The sequence below is a fragment of the Bos javanicus genome, chromosome 4, assembly GCF_032452875.1.
Source record: "Bos javanicus breed banteng chromosome 4, ARS-OSU_banteng_1.0, whole genome shotgun sequence".
In the NCBI taxonomy this organism is placed as follows: Eukaryota; Metazoa; Chordata; class Mammalia; order Artiodactyla; family Bovidae; genus Bos; species Bos javanicus.
This window is the reverse complement of record NC_083871.1, coordinates 88,595,510-88,618,328: the sequence shown is the minus strand read 5'-3', so window position 1 is coordinate 88,618,328 and position 22,819 is coordinate 88,595,510. Positions and strand designations below refer to the sequence as shown.

At 38.1% G+C, this 22,819-nt stretch overlaps 1 protein-coding gene across 2 annotated transcripts in view; it reads left to right on the top strand.

The window, feature by feature from the left end:
- WASL (WASP like actin nucleation promoting factor) overlaps nt 1–22,819 on the top strand; it is an 81,689-nt gene that overhangs the window by 21,813 nt on the left and 37,057 nt on the right. For both annotated transcript variants that reach the window (XM_061414583.1, XM_061414582.1), the window contains exon 2: nt 20,306–20,440. In XM_061414583.1, coding sequence (XP_061270567.1) covers nt 20,306–20,440 — 135 coding nt within the window. The remainder of the gene's footprint in view (nt 1–20,305; nt 20,441–22,819) is intronic.

Genomic DNA, 22,819 nt, shown 5'->3' with positions numbered 1-22,819 from the left:
GATCTACTTCTGGGCTCTCATGTTATTAATTTGTGTCTTACCTTTTTTTTTCTTATTTAATCTTGATAAAAATTATTAATTTTATTGATCTTTTACTTTCTTTATTCCTATTTTCAATTGCATTGATTTCTGATGCAAATTGTATTTTTCTTCTTTTCTTTTGCTTTGGATTTAATTTGCTCTTCCTTTTTAGTTTCTCAAAGTACATACTTAGGTTATCGATTATAGATTTTTTTTTTCTTTTCTCATACATGCATTCAGTGCTATAAATTTTCCACTAGGCACTGCTTTTGCTGCATTCCACAAAATTTGGTAAGTTCATGTTTTCATTTTCACTTAGTTCAAAATATTTTAAGATTTCTCTTGAGATTTCATTGATCCGTCTGCTATTTAGAAGTATGTTTCATCTCCAAATGTTTTGAAAATCTCCAACTGTCTTTGTTATATTGATTTCTACATTGTTGTCTGAGAACATACTTTGTATGATTTCCTTATTGTTGTGTTTTATGGCCCAGGATATGGTCTGTCTTGGTGATTATTGCATGTAAGTTTGAAAAGAACATATATTCTACTGTTGATGTAGTCTATAAATGTGAACTGGATCCAGACGGATGGGATTGAGTATACGCTAAAAGATTAGCACTGTCTATTTTTTAGGTTCACTTAAAAACCACTAAATAGTTTGTTTATTTAACTCAGCATACTGGAAATTGTTTCCTGCTTCTGTGCTCATCTTACTGGCCTTGACGTGCTTTGAAAATTAGTGGGGAAAGTGCATTCTTCTTTTTCAAAGTATATTTTGACTTTGGTATGCTTTTCTGTGGGTGGAAGTATGATCCCCTTTTCTGTGGGTAGAGATTGCGGTGGAAGCAAATTCCTGTGTTTTGTGGCAGTTAAAATATTAGGAATGGCATTGCATAGACTGAAGGTTTTCACCATGTCATATAGATGTTTATGGTTAATTGAGGTGCCAAGAAGAGAATTGCTGTCATTCTTCTAAAAATAATTTAAATACCACAGATGAGCAGTTACTACTTTTTTGAAAAATATTTAAAATAATTTCGATAATGTAGCAATAATTAATATGATTCTAAGAATCCTTTGACTTTCCATCCTTTTTATTTCATTCAGTGAATGAGTGCACACTGCATATGAAATACTTTGCTAGGGCTGAGGGTACATACATGGCCTTTGTCTTTAGAAGATAAACTGTTTATTGGTGAAGCAGACCTCACATAACAACCTATAACAAATCATTCAGTGATAAATGCTTCATTGGCTGTGTCAAGGAAATGTTACAGCTAATGTTGAGGGAAAAGGAATGTGTTGGCTACAAGAGGATCCCATGGACTCCAAAACAGAATTGAACAATAAAATTTCAGAAACAGTAGGAGGCTGGGAGGCTCTGAGAATAGTGACAGGAGTCAGTGGACCTTCTCTCAACTCCAGTAATCTCCCTGAACTCCTTAGTCTTGTGACTCCATTTGGAAAACCAAATTTCCAGGAGAGAATCTAAACTGACAGAGCTGTAGCCTCTGTGCTTGTCCCTGGAGAGAGGCAACAGGTCACTAACAATTAGAAGTATTGGGGGTTGGGAACAAGTAGCACCTGCAGCAGTGTAGGTTTATTATATATTGATAAAAGCTAGTGACTATCCAACCAAGATACAGTCCAGGATGGTTTGATCTCTCACTGACCTAAACCTTTAGGCATCATTCTTAAAAATTGTTTACTCTTTACTACAGTTCAGTCGCTCAGTTGTGTCCGACTCTTTGCGACCCCATGGACTGCCGCATGTCAGGCATCCCAAATCATCACCAACTCCCAGAGCTTGCTCAGACTCATGTCCATCGAGTCAGTGATGCCATCCAACTGTCTCATCCTCTGTCATCCCCTTCTCCTGCCTTCAGTCTTTCCCAGCTTCAGGGTCTTTTCTCGTGAGTCCGTTCTTCACATCAGGTGGCCAAAGTATTGGAATTTCAGTTTTTTAGTTACAACTTTGATTCTAGATTTGAAGATGGTAAAGGTGTGAAGAGTGTCTTGTGTGTGTTTGGAAGTTTTGTTTTGTTTTTTTTTCCTTCTGATTCTCTTTATTTTCATTGACCCACTTGCTGAAAACCAAGGAATACTGAAACTTTTTTTACTATGTAAAATCCTCATATTCTCCTCTGTCTCCTGCCCCTGCTACCCACAAGTTCTTGATCTATTAAATGGTTAAGTTCTTTTAAAAGGAAAACTAATATGAAATACCTTTTAATACCTGACTCCTTTGTAGGGATCGCAGTCTAATATCTAGTTATGCATGGTCATTCAATTTCAGTAATAATAACCAGAGTTAGACATACTGGCTCACATATTTTGAATAAAAATTGCCCTTTGAAACTAGCAACATTGAGTTTTCTGAGGATAAAACCTGGTTTATTGAGTAAATTTATTTTTCTGATTACTGACTAGATCATTATTAATGTTTTACATTACATTTTTAAGTCTTTTAAGAAATTGTAATAAAGTATGTTTTGACTCTGCAACCCCATGGACTGTAGCCCACCAGGCTCCTCCGTCCATGGAATTCTCCAGGCAAGAATTCTGGAGTGGGTTGCCATGCCCTCCTCCAGGGGATCTTCCCAACCCAGGGATCGAATCTAGCTCTCCCACATTGCACACAGTTTCTTCACCATCTGAGCCACCGGTGAAGCTGTAATGAAGTATAAATCTTAAAAACAACTTTGGAAAGGTCTTGCCTATCCCTCCCCCCCCTTTTTTTTTTGCTTATCTGATTCTTACGTATAATGTATAAGAGAGTCTCAAATGTTGTACATTAAGGCCTTAAGTCAGCTTGTATGTTGAATTTAAACTGTTCCTTACTCTTAAAGCTTCTCTTTGCATGTCCTTCTCCCAGCTTGATTGTACATATGAAAGTCAAGCAAATTAAATGTGCTTATATATAAAATATGTATGCACATTCCTATGATTGCCTTTAAAAGCTTGGGTAATTATGAATTGCTGCATATATTATAACAAATGTGGGGGATAGTCGATTGAATTTTAAACTTGCTTATCTTGATTAATCACGTTTAAGAGTTCAGAAGACTCAAAGAGAGTCTGTGAAAGAAATCATAGACTTTATCTTCATTACAGACACAGGCTATCTCCCCGTACTAGCCAAAGTTTGCTTTTCTCTTTATAGCTTTAGACACTCTAATATGTTCTATTCAGCAATGTTCTCTTTTAATTTTTTTTTTTTTTAAGGGGAAAGACTTTTGAAAACTACTAGAAATTCTTCCTTGGTTATAGTTTCTAAACGGGAAAGATGATCTTTTTTATTTTTCTCAGACTTGTACCATGATATGACTTGAATAGGTCTTTTGTGTTTTTTGGTGTGAGTATATTTTTCAAATCAATATTTAATTACTTGAAAAGCTAAAATATTTACATAGTTTAAAATTAAATGTATGAAAAGAAATATTTTTGTCCTATCCTATCCTGCATTTGCCTGATAAAACCCATGCACACACACAAAACCCATAAACAACTGGCAACTGTTACTAGTTTTCTGTGTCTTTTTCTTTTGGAGAAGGAAATGGCAACCCACTCCAGTATTCTTGCCTGGTGAATCCCGTGAACAGAGGAGCCTGGCAGGCTACAGTCCATGGGGTGGCAGAGTTGGGCATGACTTAGCAACTAAACCACCAACCACCCATATTTAAGCAACAAAAATTATTTATTCTTGCTTCCACTATTGCACACAAATACTATACTGTACTCATTTTATATTTTGCTTTTTTCTCACATAACAGTGTTATCTAGACTTAAAGAGCCTCTTCATTTCTTTTTTAGGCAGCTGTTTAGTATCCCATTGATAGCTGAACTGTGGCTTATTTAATGAATTGAGTAGGTATTTTTAACTGATCTAGAAAATTCTAGTTGCCTGAGTAATTTTGGGTAGTTTTAAAGTTCTGAAGGTTTGTTTTAATAAATGTAAGATTTGAATTATTTTAATAGTTTTGATGGAAGTCTTTCTAAAATGAGTTACTCCATTACCCTAATTTAAATACATCAAACTGAACTTATTTTAATTTCTATATAATAAGCTAGATTATCTGTGAACATTTTGGGTACCATATATTTTACTGTGTTGTATTTCCTTGTGTTGGATGCAAACTATTTTACCTTATGAATTTATTCATCTTGACCATGGTAAGACTTTTTATAGTTATTGCCAGTCAGTTATAGCTCTTCTTTTACACTGTATATCTGATTATATATTTCTCATCCCTCCTGATTACTAAAAACTTTCCTCTGTGCTTTATAAATTTACTACAGTGCTATATAAATTTATTACTGTTCCACATAAGCAAGTTTGAGTAATGCCTGCCTCTATTTTTTGAGTGCATGGGCTGTACCGTAGGGGATTTATGGCAATTCTTTTGTTAAGGAAGCACTCCATTAGGCTTCCTTCCAGGAGAACTGTTCTTATTATCTATGAGTACTGAAGGGGAAACCCCTGTACTAGCTACCTCAGTGCTCATAATTTTTCCTGTTCAGGGCTTTTTGTTTTTTTCAAATGAACTTTAAATTTCTCAGCATGTTTGCTTCTTGTTGGCTTTTTAATTCTATATTCCATTTTATTCTTTAGTATTTCCTATCCAAATACTGTTTTGGATAGTATTTCCTATCCAAAAAATGTTTAACCCAATCATTTGTTCATTTGTGTAGTTTGAAAGTGGAAGTGTTAGCCACTCAGACCTGTCCTGCTCTTGTGACCCCATGGACTACAGCCTGCCAGGTTCCACTGTCCATGGTATTCTCCAGGCCAGAATACTGGAGTGGATTGCCATTCCCTTCCTGACCCAAGGATCAAACTCAGGTCTCCTGCATTGCAGGCAGATTGTTTACCACTGAGGCACTAGGGAAGCCCTAAGGACCTTAATTACCTAAACAGTTGATTGACTTTTTGGAAGAGAATCTTATTTGTAAAACCTAGTGAAAAGAGGAACTGCTTCCTCCCTCTTATTTTTGATGACTGAATCTGACAAGATCATGTTGCTTATCCTTATAAACAGTAAGCTATAATAGTAGGTTAAGTGTTAGCACTTAAGGGAGTCCATAGGTGACCTCTGAACTGAGATTTGAAAGATGAGCAGAGTTAGCCAGGTAAAAGGAGGTGAGATACAGGGTGTTTGCATTTGGGAGCATGGAATTGAAATGGAAGATGAGGATATGAGAAAGGGTGATGAGTTAGACAAAAACAAACTCGTGTGTCTTCAACATACAGTGTGTGATAGATGAGAATGGGGCTATACATGCTTTCCTTTCTGTGATTGGGAATAAATTATTTCCCCCATCATTTTGCTAATATCCTACACTGATGAGACCACATCTAAATATCATCTGCTTCATTTTACCAGACTAATAAGGGCAGCCAGACTGATAAGGAATCCATAAGTGAGATCAGATGATGATGATTAAAATAAATTTTAGTTGAAAAGGAGATGACCTGAGAAATAGGGTTGTGAGGGCACATCTCTATTGGAAGTGAAAGAGTTCTTGGCGTTGTACAGAACTAAGTATGCTGTAATTAGTGGGGACAGTACACATCTCCAGTTTTATATTGTAGCTATGCAGCTAGCACCATACCAACTGCACAGCAAACACACAACGGGTATTTAAATGCATGAAGGTTAAAATACCTACAAGTGGCAATTGCTAGAAAACCAGGTTTAAGTTAAGTATTAAGAATTTTCTAACTGAGTTGCTTAGTGATGAGATAGTTTTTACCTTAAATTGTGAGCTTCCCTATTACAGCTGGCATTCAATTCAAGCAAATGCTATTTAATCATCTATTAAGAATGTTATGGAACTTCCCTCGTGGTCCAGTGGCTAAGACTCCCAGGTTCCCAATGCAGGGGGCCTGGATTTGATCCCAAGTCAAATACTTGAGCCACCTGATGCGAAAAGCTGACTCTGAAAAAGACCCTGATGCTGGGAAAGATTGAAGGTCGAAGGAGAAAGGGGTAGCAGAGGATGAGATAGCATCACTGACCCAGTGGACATGAATTTGAGCAAACTTGAGAGATTTTGGAGGACAGAGGAGCCTGGTGTGCTGCAGTCCATGAGGTCACAAAGAGTTGGACATGATTTAGTGACTCAACAACAAAAAAGAATGTTATATGAAAAACTGGTTATAAAGGAGCGCCCTCCCTCCTGACCTTGCTCCCCTCACCAAACACATAACCATTGGCCTTTTTGATCTGTTTAATTCAGTAGTATTTTGGAAGTTGCTCAGTCGCAGTTTTCTTTGTGGATAAGATCATTGTATGTAAAAAATAACTTAAGTTTGGTTTGGCAAAAGGAATATATTAGCTTAGATAGTTCATTTTTTTGGATTCAGAATTTTGTTGCCCTAATCGGTGCATCATTTTCTCACCCCAAGTAAGGCTGATCCAGGTCTTGGGGCCTGAAGCTTGTACAGTTTGGAGACGCTGTCTTTAAAAAAAAAAGCGTCTAAAATCTAAATACAGAAGTAGAAAAGAATCACAACAAATGAGAAATACCATAAAGATTACAAAATCCAGAAAAATAGATTCTTACTATTGTAATTTCTGCTATTACTGAGTGATACACCTCCTTAATACTTTTTAGCTACAGTTTTTGACCACATATTGTCAGTTACCTGTGTACATGACAACAATTTTATGTTTTCTGTGGAGAGAAACGTTCCTCTGTCCAAGGCTTGGCAAGCTATGGGCTTTATAAAAAAATCCAGCCTACTTGAATTTGTAAATAAAGTTCTGTTGGAATACAAGCACCTCCAAATTACCTGTAGCTGGGTTTGCACGCTACAGTGTTGAAAGAGACTGAATGGCCCACAAAGCCTAGAATATTAACTGCCTGGTAACTTCACAGGAAAAGACTCCTGCTTATTACATAATATGTTTGATCAGAATTTATTGTTTCCTATTATTGATAGGTGTAAAGCTGAAAGGAATTTTTTGAAAACAGTTACTGGTAATAGCACATCTCTACTTTTCTACACTTTGCTTAGAGGGTGCTTCTTGCCTTGTAAAAACATCTCTCTGATCTCAGGTGGCTGGACCACTGACCCCTCCCCAAGAAATGTCCATGAAGTTTGGTCATAGTATTCCATCCCTAGCAGGGAGCTAGACAGCATTTATTCAGATCCTTTTGCTCAGAGTTTAAGATTGGGTCTGGGTGGATCATGTGGTCCGGAAGGGACTGGTCATTTCTGGGGCTGGACAGACATTGAGATAAGGCATCCTTGGGTTAAATATACCAAGATCACCTTCAAGGAGTAGCTGGAGAAGATCCCCTAGGAATGAGAGTGGTGTTGCTGCTACTTCCTGTGTCTTCAGAGAGAAATAAGCCACGCCTTGTAAGGGGCTTCTCGAAGTAAAGGAGCCGAAAACTTAACTGCTGCTGCTGCTAAGTCGCTTCAGTCGTGTCCGACTCTATGCGACCCCATAGACGGCAGCCCACCAGGCTTCCCCGTCCCTGGGATTCTCCAGGCAAGAACACTGGAGTGGGTTGCCATTTCCTTCTCCAATGCATGAAAGTGAAAAGTGAAAGTGAAGTCGCTCAGTTGTGTCCGACTCTTCACGACCCCATGGACTGCAGCCCACCAGGCTCCTCCGTCCATGGGATCTTCAAGGCAAAAGTACTGGAGTGGGGTGCCATTGCCCTCTCCGAAACTTAACTGACTTCCTAGTAAATCCGCCTGACTCCTTAGAGCATAGAACATGTATCTGGTTGAATTTTCTCTTTTCATAAAAATCGTTTTCTCTCCTGCACTAGTAATCTTCTGTTTTCCGCTATCTTCACCGCCTCCATCCTCTCCCTTCCCTCCCCAAGAATAAGGTAAAAATTTTAAACCAAATGGATGTGTAGAGGAATAAAATTATATTAAGGGTATATGTTCCTTATAGAATCATTTAGATGGATAAGGTAAAAATAGGACAATATAGGAACTGGGATGAATCCATGGGTATCATGTATCATGAACAGACAATAAATGTATCCAGAGCTGACCAATATATGACTTTTGGCAAACAAGGTGACCTCATGTTGGATTATATGCTTGATAAATTCATGGTGAAAGGGTATCAGATGATAATTTGGCTTTAAGATTCAGGAATACCCAAATCCTATCAGTGACCAAAATACCTACCTTTCTACCCTCTCATTCAGAACTGTTATTTGCAAAGGAAAGTGAAAGTAGAAACTGTACACACACATACACCTATTAGTTTGTTTGTCATTAAAGTGCTTAGGTTTCAGCTGGTAGCATTAAACTTTGGTTAACTGAGGTGAGCATCCCACCTTCGTTAAGAGAGAGGGATGTTTGATGTTGTTTCAATATTGTCTGTAACTTCATGCCACACCACTCTCTTATCTCCCACCCCACGCAGCTTCTAAAACTCTGCTAGCACTTTCCACGGTAGGGTCTTTGTTGCTTTGTGTACCTAGGGTGCTGCTTCCTTTCCACTTAACGGCAAACTCTGCTCACCCAACTCATCCCTTTTCACCCTTGAAGTACAGTGTCACTTCAGGGAAACCTTTTCATGCTGAGTAGCTTTTACACTTTACTTGCATACTGGATTTTTCCTTCATACCATTTGTAATAGTTACTAATATCTGCTTCCCATTAGAACTTATGTTTCAGGAGTACGTGTGTAATTCATTTTTGTGTTCAACACCCCTTTTATTCCCACCCCACCCCCATTTATCACAACCCTGTGTTTCTATTACATTGATGCGATTATTTTTTTCATTGTTGAAATTTGCCTTTGATACTGGAATACATTCTTAAATGTGGTTATATTATACATCATTTTAATGTACATTTATCACTTTATTTTTTTTGCTAATGACTTACTATTCGCAGTTTATATTTATTTTAGACTATGGAAATGATGTTAGATAAAAAGCAAATTCAAGCAGTTTTCTTATTCAAGTTCAAAATGGGTCATAAAGCAATGGAGACAACTCACAGTATCAGCAATACATTTGTCCCAGAAACTGCTGACAAACATATAGTGTGGTGGTAGTTCAAGACATTTTGCAAAGGAAATGAGAGCCTTGAAGATGAGCATAGTGACTGGCCATCAGAAGTTGACAATGACCACTTGAAAACAATCATCGAAGCTGTTCCTCTTGAAACTCCTATGAGGAGTTGATGAACTCAGTGTCGACTGTTCTATGGTTATTTGACATTTGAAGCAAATTGGAAAGGTTAAAAAAAAAGCTCAGTAAGTGGGTACCTTATGTTGAGTTCAGTTCAGTCGCTCAGTCATGTCCGACTGTTTGCAACCCCATGAACCGCAGCATGCCAGGCCTCCCTGTCTATCACCAACTCCTGGAGTCCACCCAAACCCATGTCCATTGAATCGGTGATGCCATCCAACCATCTCATCCTCTGTCGTCCCCTTCTCCTCCTGCCCTCAATCTTTCCCAGCAACAGGGTCTTTACACATGAGTCAGCTCTTCGCATCAGGTGCCCAAAGTATTGGAGTTTCAGCTTCAACATCAGTCCTTCCAGTGAATATTCAGGACTCATGTACTTTAGGGTGGACTGGTTGGATCTCCTTGCAGTCCAAGGGACTCTCAAGAGTCCTCTCCAACACCACAGTTCAAAAGCATCAATTCTTCAGCATTCAGATTTCTTTATAGTCCTACTATCACATCCATACATGACCACTGGAAAAACCATAGCCTTGACTAGACGGACCTTTGTTGGCAAAGTAATGTCTCTGCTTTTCAATATGCTATCTAGGTTGGTCATAATTTTCCTTCCAAGGAGTAAGCATCTTTTAATGTCATGGCTGCAACTGCTGCTGCTAAGTCGCTTCATTCATGTCCGACTCTCTGCGACCCCATAGACGGCAGCCCACCAGGCTCCCCCATCCCTGGGATTCTCCAAGCAAGAACACTGGAGTGGGTTGCCATTTCCTTCTCCAATGCATGAAAATGAAAAGTGAAAGTGAAGTCGCTAAGTCATGTCCGACTCTCAGCGACCCCATGGACCACAGCCTACCAGGCTCCTCCATCCATGGGATTTTCCAGGCAAGAGTACTGGAGTGGGGTGCCACTGCCTTCTGCAAAGCTGACCACAAATCAAAAACGTTGTCATTTTGAAGTGTCATCTTTTTATATGCGTCAACACTAAACCATCTCTTGATGGGATTGTGACATGCGTTGAAAATGGATTTATACAACAACGGACAAAGACCAGCTCAGTGACTGGACTGAGAAGAAGCTGCAAAGCACTTCTCAAAGCCAAACTTACACCAGAAGAAGGTCATGGTCACTGGTGGCCTGCTGCCGGTCTGATCCACTACAGCTTTCTGAATGCTCTCGAAACCATTACATCTGACAAGTGTGCTCAGCAAATCGATGAGATGCACAGAAATCTGTAGGGCCTGCAGCTGGCATTGGTTAACAGAAAGAGCCAAGTTCTTCTCCAGGACAGTGCTTGACCATGTGTCACACAACCAGTGCTTCAAAAGTTGAACAGATTGGGCCACGAAGTTCCTCCTTATCCACCATGTTCATCTGAGTGAGTGAGTGAAAGTCACTCAGTTGTGTCCACCTCTTTAGGACCCCATGGACTATACAGTCCTTGCAATGCTTCAGGCCTGAATACTGGAGTGAGTAGCCTATCCCTTCTTCAGTGAATCTTCCCAACCCGGGAATTGAACTGGGTCTCCTGCATTGTAGGTGGATTCTTTACCAGCTGAGCCACAGGGAAGTCCCATATTCATCTAAGCTCTCGCTTAACAGATCCAGCATCTCAACAACTTTTTGCAGGGAAAATGCTTCCACAACCAGCAGGATCCAGAAAATGCTTTGCAAGAGTTTGGTGAATCCTAAAGCATGGATTTTTATGCACAGGAATGAATAAACTATTTCCCATTGGTGGAAATGTGTTGATTGTAACGATTTCCATTTTAATTAATAAAGATGTGTTTGAGCCTAGTTATACTCCTTGGAAGGAAAGTTATGACCAACCTAGACAGCATATTCTCCAAGCCAGTCTTCAGCAATATGTGAACCATGAACTTCGTGATGTTCAAGCTGGTTTTAGAAAAGGCAGAGGAACCAGAGATCAAATTGCCAACATCCACTGGATCATGGAAAAAGCAAGAGAGTTCCAGAAAAACATCTTTTCTGTTTTATTGACTATGCCAAAGCTTTTGACTGTGTGGATCACAATAAACTGTGGGAAATTCTGAAAGAGATGGGAATACCAGACCACCGGACCTGCCTCTTGAGAAATCTGTATGCAGGTCAAGAAGCAAAAGTTCGAACTGGACATGGAACAACAGACTGGTTCCAAATAGGAAAAGGAGTTCATCAAGGCTGTATATTGTCACCCTGCTTATTTAACTTATATAAAGAGTACATCATGAGAAACGCTGGACTGGGAGAAACACAAGCTGGAATCAAGATTGCCGGGAGAAATATCAATAACCTCAGATATGCAGATGACACCACCCTTATTGCAGAAAGTGAAGAACTAAAGAGCCTCTTGATGAAAGTGAAAATGGAGAGTGAAAAAGTTGGCTTAAAGCTCAATATTCAGAAGACGAAGATCATGGCATCCGGTCCCACCACTTCATGGGAAATAGATGGGGAAACAGTGGAAACAGTGTCAGACTTTATTTTTTTGGGCTCCAAAATCACTACAGATGGTGACTGCAGCCATGAAATTAAAAGACGCTTACTCCTTGGAAGGAAAGTTATGACCAACCTAGATAGCATATTCAAAAGCAGAGACATTACTTTGCCAACAAAGGTCCGGCTAGTCAAGGCTATGGCTTTTCCTGTGGTCGTGTATGGATGTGAGAGTTGGACTGTGAAGAAGGCTGAGCACCGAAGAATTGATGCTTTTGAACTGTGGTGTTGGAGTAGACTCTTGAGAGTCTCTTGGACTTCAAGGAGATCCAACCAGTGCATTCTGAAGATCAGCCCTGGGTGTTCTTTGGAAGGAATGATGCTAAAGCTGAAACTCCAATACTTTGGCCACCTCATGTGAAGAGTTGACTCATTGGAAAAGACTCTGATGCTGGGAGGGATTGGGGGCAGGAGGAGAAGGGGACGACAGAGGATGAGATGGCTGGATGGCATCACTGACTCGATGGACATGAGTCTGAGTGAACTCCGGGAGTTGGTTATGGACAGGGAGGCCTGGTGTGCTGCAATTCATGGGGTCACAAAGAGTTGGACACGACTGAACTGAACTGAGACAGAATATTCAAAAGCAGAGACATTACTTTGTTAACAAAGGTCCATCTAGTCAAGGCTATGGTTTTTCAGTGATCATGTATGGATGTGAGTTAGACTATAAAGAAAGCTGAGTGTCAAAGAATTGATGCTTTTGAACTGTGGTATTGGAGAAGACTCTTGAGAGTCCCTTGGACTGCAAGGAGATCCAACCAGTCCATCCTAAAGGAGATCAGTCCTGGGTGTTTATTGGAAGGACTGATGTTGAAGCTGAAACTCCAATACTTTGGCCACTTGATGTGAAGAGCTGACTCATTGGAAAAGACCCTGATGCTGGGAAAGATTGAGGGCAGGAGGAGAAGGGGACAACAGAGGATGAGATGGTTGGATGGCATCACTGACTCAATGGACATGGTTTGTTGAACTCCAGGAGTTGGTGATAGACAGGGAGGCCTGGTGTGCTGCGGTTCATGGGGTTGCAAAGAATCAGACACGACTTGAGCGACTGAACTGAACTGAATAATGGTTTAAAATTCATGGTCCAAAACGGCTGTTATCTTTGCACCAACCTAATAGATGCTCAGATTGATTATATTCTTTGCAGCCAAAGATGGAGAAGCTCTATACAGTCGGCAGAAAAGACCAGAAGCTGACTGTGGCTTGAATCATGAACTCTTTATTGCCAAATTCAGACTGAAAGAAAGTGGAGAAAACCACTAGACCATTCAGGTATGACCTAAATCAAATCCCTTATGACTATACAGTGCAAGTGAGAAATAGATTTAAGGCACTAGATATGATAGACAGAGTGCCTGATGAACTATGGACGGAGGTTCGTGACATTGTACAGCAGACAGGGATCAAGACCATCCCCAAGAAAAAAAAGGCAAAAAGGCAAAATAGCTGTCTGAGGAGGCCTTACAAATAGCTTTGAAAAGACGGAAATCAAAAAGCAAAGGAGAAAAGGAAAGATATACCCATTTGAATGCAGAGTTCCAAAGAATAGCAAAGAGATATAAGAAAGCCTTCCTTAGCGATCAATGCAAAGAAATAGAGGAAAACAATAGAATGGGAAAGCCTAGAGATCTTGTCAAGAAAATTAGAGATACCAAGGGTCCATTTCATGCAAAGATGCGCTCAATAAAGGACAGAAATGGTATGGACCTAACAGAAGAAGATATTAAGAAGAGGTGGCAAGAATACACAGAAGAACTATACAAAAAAGATCTTCACTACCCAGATAATCATGATGGTGTGATCACTCACCTAGAGCCAGATGTCTTGGAATGTGAAGTCAAGTGGGCCTTAGGAAGCATCACTACGAACAAAGCTAGTGGAGGTGATGGAAATCCAGTTGAGCTATTTCAAATCCTGAAAGATGATGCTGTGAAAGTGCTGCACTCAATATAGCAGCAAATATGGAAAACTCAGCAGTGGCCACGGGACTGGAAAAGGTCAGTTTTCATTCCAGTCTTAAAGAAAGGCAATGCCACAGAATGCTCAGACTACCGCACAATTGCACTCATCTCACACGCTAGTAAAGTAATGCTCAAAATTTTCGAAGCCAGGCTTCAGCAATACGTGAACTGTGAACTTCCTGATGTTCAAGCTGGTTTTAGAAAAGGCAGAGGAACCAGAGATCAAATTTCCAACATCCACTGGATTATGGAAAAAGCAAGAGAGTTCCAGAAAAACATCTATTTCTGCTTTGTTGACTATGCCAAAGCCTTTGTGTGGATCACAATAAACTGTGGAAAATTCTGAAAGAGATGGGAATACCAGACCACCTGACGTGCCTCTTGAGAAACCTGTATGCAGGTCAGGAAGCAACAGTTAGAACTGGACACGGAACAACAGACTGGTTCCAAATAGGAAGAAGAGTACGCCAAGGCTGTATATCGTCACCCTGCTTATTTAACTTATATGCAAAGTACATCATGAGAAACGCTGGGCTGAAGGAAGCACAAGCTGGAATCAAGATTACCTGGAGAAATATCAATAACCTCAGGCAGATGACATCACCTGTATGGCAGAAGGTGAAGAAGAACTAAAGAGCCTCTTGGTAAAAGTGAAAGTGGAGAGTGAAAAAGTTGGCTTAAAGCTCAACATTCAGAAAACAAAGATCATGTCATCCATTCCCACCACTTCATGGCAAATAGATGGGGAAACAGTGGCTGACTTTATTTTGGGGGCCTCCAAAATTATTGCTGGATGGCATCACTGATGGACATGAGTTTGAGTGAACTCTTTGAGTTGGTGATGGACAGGGAGGCCTGGCATACTGTGATTGATTGGGTTGCAGAGTTGGACACGACTGAGCAACTGAAGTGAACTGAAAATTACTGCAGATGGTGACTGCAGCAATGAAATTAAAAGACGCTTACTCCTTGGAAGGAAAGTTATGACCAACCTAGACAGCATATTGGAAAGCAGAGGCATTACTTTGCCAACAAAGGTCCATCTAGTCAAGGCCATGGTTTTTCCATTAGTCACGTGTGGATGTGAGAGTTGGACTGTAAAGAAAGCTGAGTGCCGAAGAATTGATGCTTTTGAACTGTGGTGTTAGAGAAGACTCTTGGGAGTCCCTTGGACTGCAAGGAAATCCAACCAGTCCATCCTAAAGGAGGTCAGATCTGGGTGTTCATTGAAAGGACTGATTTTTAGGCTGAAACTCCAATACTTTGGCCATCTGATGTGAATAGCTGACTCATTGGAAAAGACCGTGATGCTGGGAAAGATTGAGGGCAGGAGGAGAAGGGGACGACAGAGGATGAGATAATTAAATGGCATCACTGACTCAATGGACAAGGGTTTGGGTGGACTCTGGGAGTTGGTGATGGACAGGGAGGCCTGGCGTGCTGTGGTTCATGGGGTCGCAAAGAGTAGGACAGGACTGAACGACTGAAGTGAACTGAACTGAAATGAATAGGTGCTCAATAAACATTTGATGAATAAATACATCCAGCACCAGTTTTTTAAATAGCTAGTAAGACCTTAGTGCTTGTGCCTCATCCTAAGGCAATAGCTGTTTTTAATCTGGCTCCATTTTCCTTCACTGTTGAGATTGTTTGTTACTACTTTTATATTCCTCCTTTTCCAGTCCTCAGCGTTGTTTGTTTTTTTTATTTTTAAATACTGTTCTTTGTGGAGCCTTCTGTCTTTGATATATGCTTTTTTAATTTCTACCGTTTTCTCTTTTTTTTTTTTTCTTTTTCTGGTTATTTCTCATTGTGCAAATTACCAGGTGATAAAAAAAATCTCTTCTTTAAAAAAAAAAAAAATCTCTTCTTTCCGGAATGAATTATTTGTGCTTTCTTTTTCTATGATTTTTACTCTTATTTACCACTTACTAATCTTGTTTCTATTTTTCAAATGGGTGGTTTCTGTATTGGGTTGTTAGGTTACCATGGAACAAAAGTGTTATTATAAGTTAATTATTTAGGAAATTGCTCTTTGAGATCACTGTATAATTAATTATCAGAATTCAAATTTTTATAGTTAATTTTTTTCATGGAGAAACAACCAAACTCCTTATCTTTCTTAACTTTTAATATTCCATTTATGTTTCATATTAAAATTTCATGTTCAGGATAATAATGGGGCATTTCATATAAATATGTCATCACAGTAAGAATATATTTAAAGCTTAGCTTTTATGTAATAAGAAAACTTAGCATTAATTTTTGCGAGTTAGATTTAGGAACTTGGGGCTACAAATGCACATAAAAAAAGCTGAAATGTTTTGACTAGTAATCTAGACCATTGGGATTGCAGAGAAGACTTTAATTTATTCAGTCAAATGATTTCTTTTTTCACAGTTTATTTTTAATATTCATTGAAAATGTCTGAACTTTTTTTAACACCATTGTATTTTTTTCATTAATAAAACAATAATCATTGTAGACAATTATTAAGTATTACATCATAGTACTTGTTGTAGACAGTTGATTGTCAAGCAAGGATATGTAAGTCCTGATATTTTTTAGTCTTTTCCCTGTCATCTGATTCTATAATAAATAAACGTCTGTTTTCTTAAAATTCTTATTCTGACCTGTTATATAATGTGGTTGTTATGATAGTGTGATTTGAGTCTTATTCAAGATGAAACCCCTTTTAACAAAGTGTTAATATAGAGGTACTCGGAAGAAGTGGCATTTTCCTTAGTTTTGGGTCTCTGCAGTTGCTAGTGTGTGTGGGGAGGTAGCATTGACTCTGAGAAGAGAGCCTGCTTCCTAGGACTGTCCTGACTGTGGAAGGGGATAAACAATCCCCCCCTTGTTATGAATCATTTATGCTTTAAACTTTGTCTATTTCAAGATAATTTCATACTTACAGAAAAGTTGTAAATGCAGTACAAAGTATTCCTGTTTACCCTTCCAACATGTTTGTCAAGTGTTTATAGCATTTTACCATGGTTTTCTCTATGTGTATGTATATGCATATTATTATTTTCTGAATCACTGGAGAATAAGTTGCTGATATGATGCCCCAAATATTTGAGGATCTGTATCCTAAAAAAAGGTCAATCTCTTTGCATTATCATAGTATCATTATCAAAATCATACTATGTAATTTTTAATTTAACATGTGTTTGCTTACTTGGGCAAAGTACAGGTGAAGTAGAATATAGACTTATAAAACTTTTAGGTACTTAAGGGAATTACAGTCTACTAATAATCAATTTTGGAGAAGGAAATGGCAACCCACTCCAGTGTTCTTGCCTGGAGAATCCCATGGACAGAGAAGCCTGGTAGGCTGCAGTCCATGGGGTTGCACGGAGTCGGACACGACTGAAGCGACGCAGCAACAACAGCAGCAATAATCAATTTAGAAAATTATTCCATTTTAGAATAAGATGTGTGATGTGACAAGATTTTAAACAGGATATTGTGTTTCTAGAAACGTGAAGGAAAAGCAGTCATTTCAACCTAGAGAATCAGGGAAATGCTTCTTGACTGTTGCAGTCAACCCCAGAGAAGTGGAAGTGCCCTGCCGAAGGACAGTGGTAGGGATTCACATCCCAGAATTCATCCTCCATTTTATTTCTGTCCTTGACAGTAAAAGTTCTGAGGACTGACGAACTGTTGGAATAACTCAGCACTAAAATGTCAGCAATGCGTGAGATAGGTCAGATTCTGTTTCTACGAAAGTTGATATAGTACTTTTTTTTCTTTTAATTATTAACAAATTTTCACCCTAACATTATTGAGCTTAAGAAACAGACTGATTTCCTTTCCTAAGCACTTGTCCATAGGTTGTTTTTCAAGAATACCTTCTTGATTATGAAAGACAAGAAGTAGTTGAGTTGATTAGCTGTAATTAAAGGAATGGAAGGAATGTTTTTAAAAACTTAATTAAGCCACTGTCAATCTAGAGTTTTAGGGATAGTCACTGTTTTTATTATTTCTGGCATTTGTATATTAAATGTTATGCTAGTCTTTATAATTATTCTGAATTAATCAGAAAAGGCTTTTATAAGGTGCTGTAATATATAGTTTTCAGACTTTGACAGTTTAAGAAGGAATGAAATAGGCACACTTAGACTGACAGTAACATTGTACCAAATTTTAAAAATTGTATTACTGAAAATTGCATATTAGTTGTGTTCTTTACTATTACAATTTTGTAAATTGTTTTAGACTAAGGTTTATAACACCAACCATACTTGTGTAGAGAATATAAAATTGTTTGCCAGATCTTAGATTTTGGTTTACATTTATGTAAATATTTAAATGAGATTTGGGGGTATTTGTGATTGTTATTAAGTCCATATATACACCCAGACAGTGTTTTGCACTGTTAATGTTTGTTCCTTTGACAAGGGAATTTCCATAACGGAATTTCAAACTCTTTAATAATACATTTTTTTTCTTTTGCAAGCTGTAACTTCTTGTTTTCTAGTTAAATAATAAAGTCAGAAGCTTCTTAGGACTTTTTCTTGGTATTTAAATTCCTAATTGTTTTTCTTTTTAGAAATAACCACATTTTTATAGCACCATATTAAAAGAGCTGGAATTTATATGAATTTTCCTTGGAAAACAAGTTTTCTCATCTGATTTTTTAAGTTTTCAACTTGATTTTTAACATCTTTGGTTAATAGATACAAAATCTTTTTTTCTGATATTTTCAATGCTAGGGGTTTAGGGTCACAGTGCCTGTGGAGGTGTCATGTTAAGACTGTACACTTACAGCTCACTGGTATGTTCTAAGCAGGCCAAGGGCACACCCACATTCTTCAATCTACTTTTTTAAAACCCAGTGTCCTAGTTTCTGAGCTGTCTTCGTAATTTTTCAACTGGCTCTTGTGGAATTTTTCCTGCTGCTTTGTGTCCTGTTCATGGCTGTCTATGAAATATAAAGATGAGTTTGGTCTGCAAAAGTTAAAAACATCATCAATCACTGTTACCTGGGAAAGTCTTTCTGAAATTTTGATCTCTAGCAGAACACTGATTTCTGAGTTTATTAATTGGTCTTTGAAATTCTCTTATCAAGAGAAGGCATTCCCCAGGCATAGTTATGTAACCCAAAACAGTTTCATCTCTAAATCTTAATGTAGTCTGTCTTTTTTTCACAATGCCCAGTGTTCATTGAACTGATGTACCAAGTCATAATTGTCTCCTATTTGTGGTTGTTTAAATATCTTCTGTTTTTAAAACATAATTTATATTTATATAAATATTTTGTTTTTATTTATATTAAAAATACAATTTTTAGTTTTATTTTATATTATTTCCTTAATTTCTAGTTTAGGAGTAAGATTTCTGGGTCAGAAAAAATTATTGTTTTCAGAGGATTTATAAGTGCTGACCTGTAAATGGGTGTATTACTCTTACAAAAATTGGAATTGAATAATAGTTCCATGTTAGATTGTAGTATATCAGTTCAGTTCAGTCGCTCAGTCGTGTCCGACTCTTTGCGACCCCATGAATTGTAGTATATAGGAAACTTAATTTAGAATTAAATGAAAGTTTCGATTGTATCATGATATCGTCATGAGGGAGGTAGTAGCTACAAAACCCTAATGCATGTTCTAAGGTATCCATTGTACACAATGAATTAACTCCTTTCCTGTGCATCTAAAAGGGTAATGGGAGAGTTGGAACAATAGTCACTCAGATCGTTTCCATATCTTCATTATAGCTTTCAAGCAGTGTGGCCAGGTGCACTTCACTTAAAATCTTTTTTTCCCTCAGTTTTACCATCTTTAAAAAAGGAGATGTTAGAATTCATCTTTCAGTATATGTTCAAAGTTAGCAGCACTGTAATTAATAAGCATAAATCTTGCTTATTACCTATAAATCTTAGTACCTATATTTAAGGGGTTAACTATTTTATAGAAGTCAGACTTTACTAATAGCTATTACTTTGTTGCTCAGATGTTCATTTTATGGGCTTCCCTGGTGGCTTGGCTGGTAAAGATCTGTCTGCAGTTGTGGGAGATCTGGGTTTGATCCCTGGGTTGGGCAGGTCCCCTGAAGAAGGGAAAGATTACCCACTCCAGTATTCTGGCCTGGAGAATTCCATGGATTGTATAGTCCGTGGGGTTGCAAAGAGTTGACCACAACTGAGCAACTTTCACTTCATTTTATTGGGAAATAGTATATAGTACTGGGAGTAAGAATACAGGATCTGAAGTTATAAATTGCCTGGATTCTAATTTCAATTCTGCTACTCAACTGTGTGATATTGGGCAAAGTATCCTCTGTAACCTTGGGTTTCTTAAGCATAAAATGAAGCTTTAATAGTAATAAAAATTGCGTTATATTTAAAAGTGCTTATGAGCACATTCCTTATACATGTTAAACCTCAATGCATATTAACTTTCAATAATTATTTTTAGTATAGTTATTGTATTAGTTATGTATTACTACATAAGAAATTAGTTCAAAACATAGCTTAAAATAATGATAAATGTTTATTACATTTTTGTTTCTTCGGGTCCAGAATTTAGGAGCAGGTTGGCAGGGGGTTCTGGTTCAGTCTCCTTGCATTCAAGGTGTTAGTAGGGGCTCAGTTATCATAGTGTAATTTTTAATCTAATGGCTATAAATTTGATGTTTTGCAGACCATGTCTTCGGCAGTGGTACAGTTATATGCAGCAGATCGGAACTGTATGTGGTCAAAGAAGTGCAGTGGTGTTGCTTGTCTTGTTAAGGACAATCCACAGAGATCTTATTTTTTAAGAATATTTGATATCAAGGTGAGTTTTGTTTTGCCTTAACTTAAAGTGTAGATGATTAGGTTTTCTACCTCAATTGTAATTTAGTATAGATTTGTTTATCCTTTATGTAATATTTAAATTATACTTAATGTTAGATGAGTGAAGCTTGGTTTGAGATATTGAAGCATGGGCATTGTGATCAAATTGGCAGTAAACCCTAAGCCAAATGTGAATAGTTGCCCATTTTATCTGTCCACATATTAAAGGTTTTGCTGGTTTGTCTGTTTTTATTCTTTTGGATTTGGACTTTGCCCACATTCTCTTATTTTCTAATGATACTCTTTTTATTCCATCCTGTCCATCACAGACTAGCATATATAGTTCTTGCAGGGAACTACAGAAGTGTATCTTAGCTTGGTATGTTCTTATTTACTGCAGCCTGGATTTAAAGTATTATACAATATCTATAGTAATGTATTTGCTGCCTATTTTATGTTGTTTCTCAACATAGGTATATTCAGATTTTCCCAGCTTTGTATCCCTCTGTCTCAAGTGTAAATCCACCTTGTCTTAGATTGGATGCCCTTTGTCAGGAATTCATCTCTGATAGTCACTGTAAAAATCATCTTTTTGCTGAGATGAAGTCTCTGTTTATCTTTTAAAATCTTTTCTGTGGGTAAGCCTCCTTACTTAATATTTATGTGTGGCAATAAGTATAATAGGGTTGTAGTTACAAAAAAAAAAAAAAAAAACTAACTTTAAACTCCTGGACAGTACTTATGATTAAATAGGGTGTAATCAAACTGCTTTACTTTTCTGGGCTTCGGCTTATTTATTTGTAAAGTGCACTGACCATCTGGGTCTGTTGCAGAGTATTTCCCTGAGAGTAAGTTTAAGTCACTGCCCTTTGTAAATTAGTAATTTGTAACACCCATTTCACATACTTCAAGACAGCTGAGAGATGTGGTGTACTCCTGTTACTAACAGGAGTTTAACCATAGCAGCGAATTCTAGGGGGTAGGGAACACATGCATAGTTTAAAAGACACTCCTAAGTCCTTTGATATATTTCTCATCAGCAAGGAGAAGCACTGTTTAGAAAGCAGATATACATAGAACTCCACTGAGAAGAAGGGGATTCCATTATAAAGGTCATAATGTGTGTAGTGGTGGTTTAGTTGCTAAATCATGTCCAACTCTGTGCGACCCCGTGGACTGCAGACCATTAGGCCCCTCTGTCCATGGAATTTTCAGGCAAGAATACTGGAGTGGGTTGCCATTTCTTTCTCCAGGAGATCTTCCCAACCCAAGAATTGAACCCAGGTCTCCAGCATTGCAGGCAGATTCTTTACCAACTGAGCTATGAGGGAGGCCCCATTACATGTATACAGCATTTTAAAATATTTTTGAATTGGTGGTCTAGGTGGAACCTTGCATTTCAGAATAGGGCTGTGATTATATTTCCTTAACCAGTCATCTCCAATTATAGATAACCATTGCTAAATACTTACAATTAGCCACATTTGGTATTAAGGTTAATTATATTTCTTATACTAAGGCTATCGATATGACAGTCACTCATGGATCCCTTAACCATAGTTTAACCTTGTATACTTCAATCATCATTCTCTTTCTGCTCATGATTGATAGTACGTATACCAATGTTTAATTAGGAGTTCAGTTCAGTTGCTCAGTCATGTGACCCCATGGACTGCAGCACGCCAGGCTTTCCTATCCATCACCAACTCCCAGAGCTTGCTCAAACTCATGTCCATTAAGTCAGTGTTGCCATCCAACCATCTCATCCTTTGTCGTCCCCTTCTCCTCCTGCCTTCAATCTTTCCCAGCATCGAGGTCTTTTCCAGTGAGTCAGTTCTTTTCATTAGGTGGCCAGAGTATTGGAGCTTCAGCATCAGTCCTTCCAGTGAATATTCAGGACTGATTTCCTTTAGGATGGACTGGTTTGTTCTCCTTGCTGCCCATGGGACTCTTCAAGAGTCTTCTCTAACACCACAGTTCAAAAGCATCAATTCTTTTGGAGAATTAATTAATCAGAATTAATTTTGGAGAATTAATGATAATTTATTAATAATAAATCAATTAATTAGGAGACCACTCTGCAAAAGTTAGAAATTCAAAGATTGTTAATGAACAGTACAGAGAAGGCATATTTGACCCTCTCAGTGTCTACAGAATTGAGGAAAAAAGAATGAAATCCAGTAATACTTGATATGTACACTCTAAATACTGCTGATAGAACTATGCTTTGATAATCAGTGCATGTACAAAAGAATCTTACCACTTCTAACATTGATGATCTAGTAATTGTTCTAGATATGTATTTGACCAAGTATATATTTGGAAATGCTTGGCTAACAAGATTATATCTTAGCATACTGAGTTCAACTCACTTGGTATG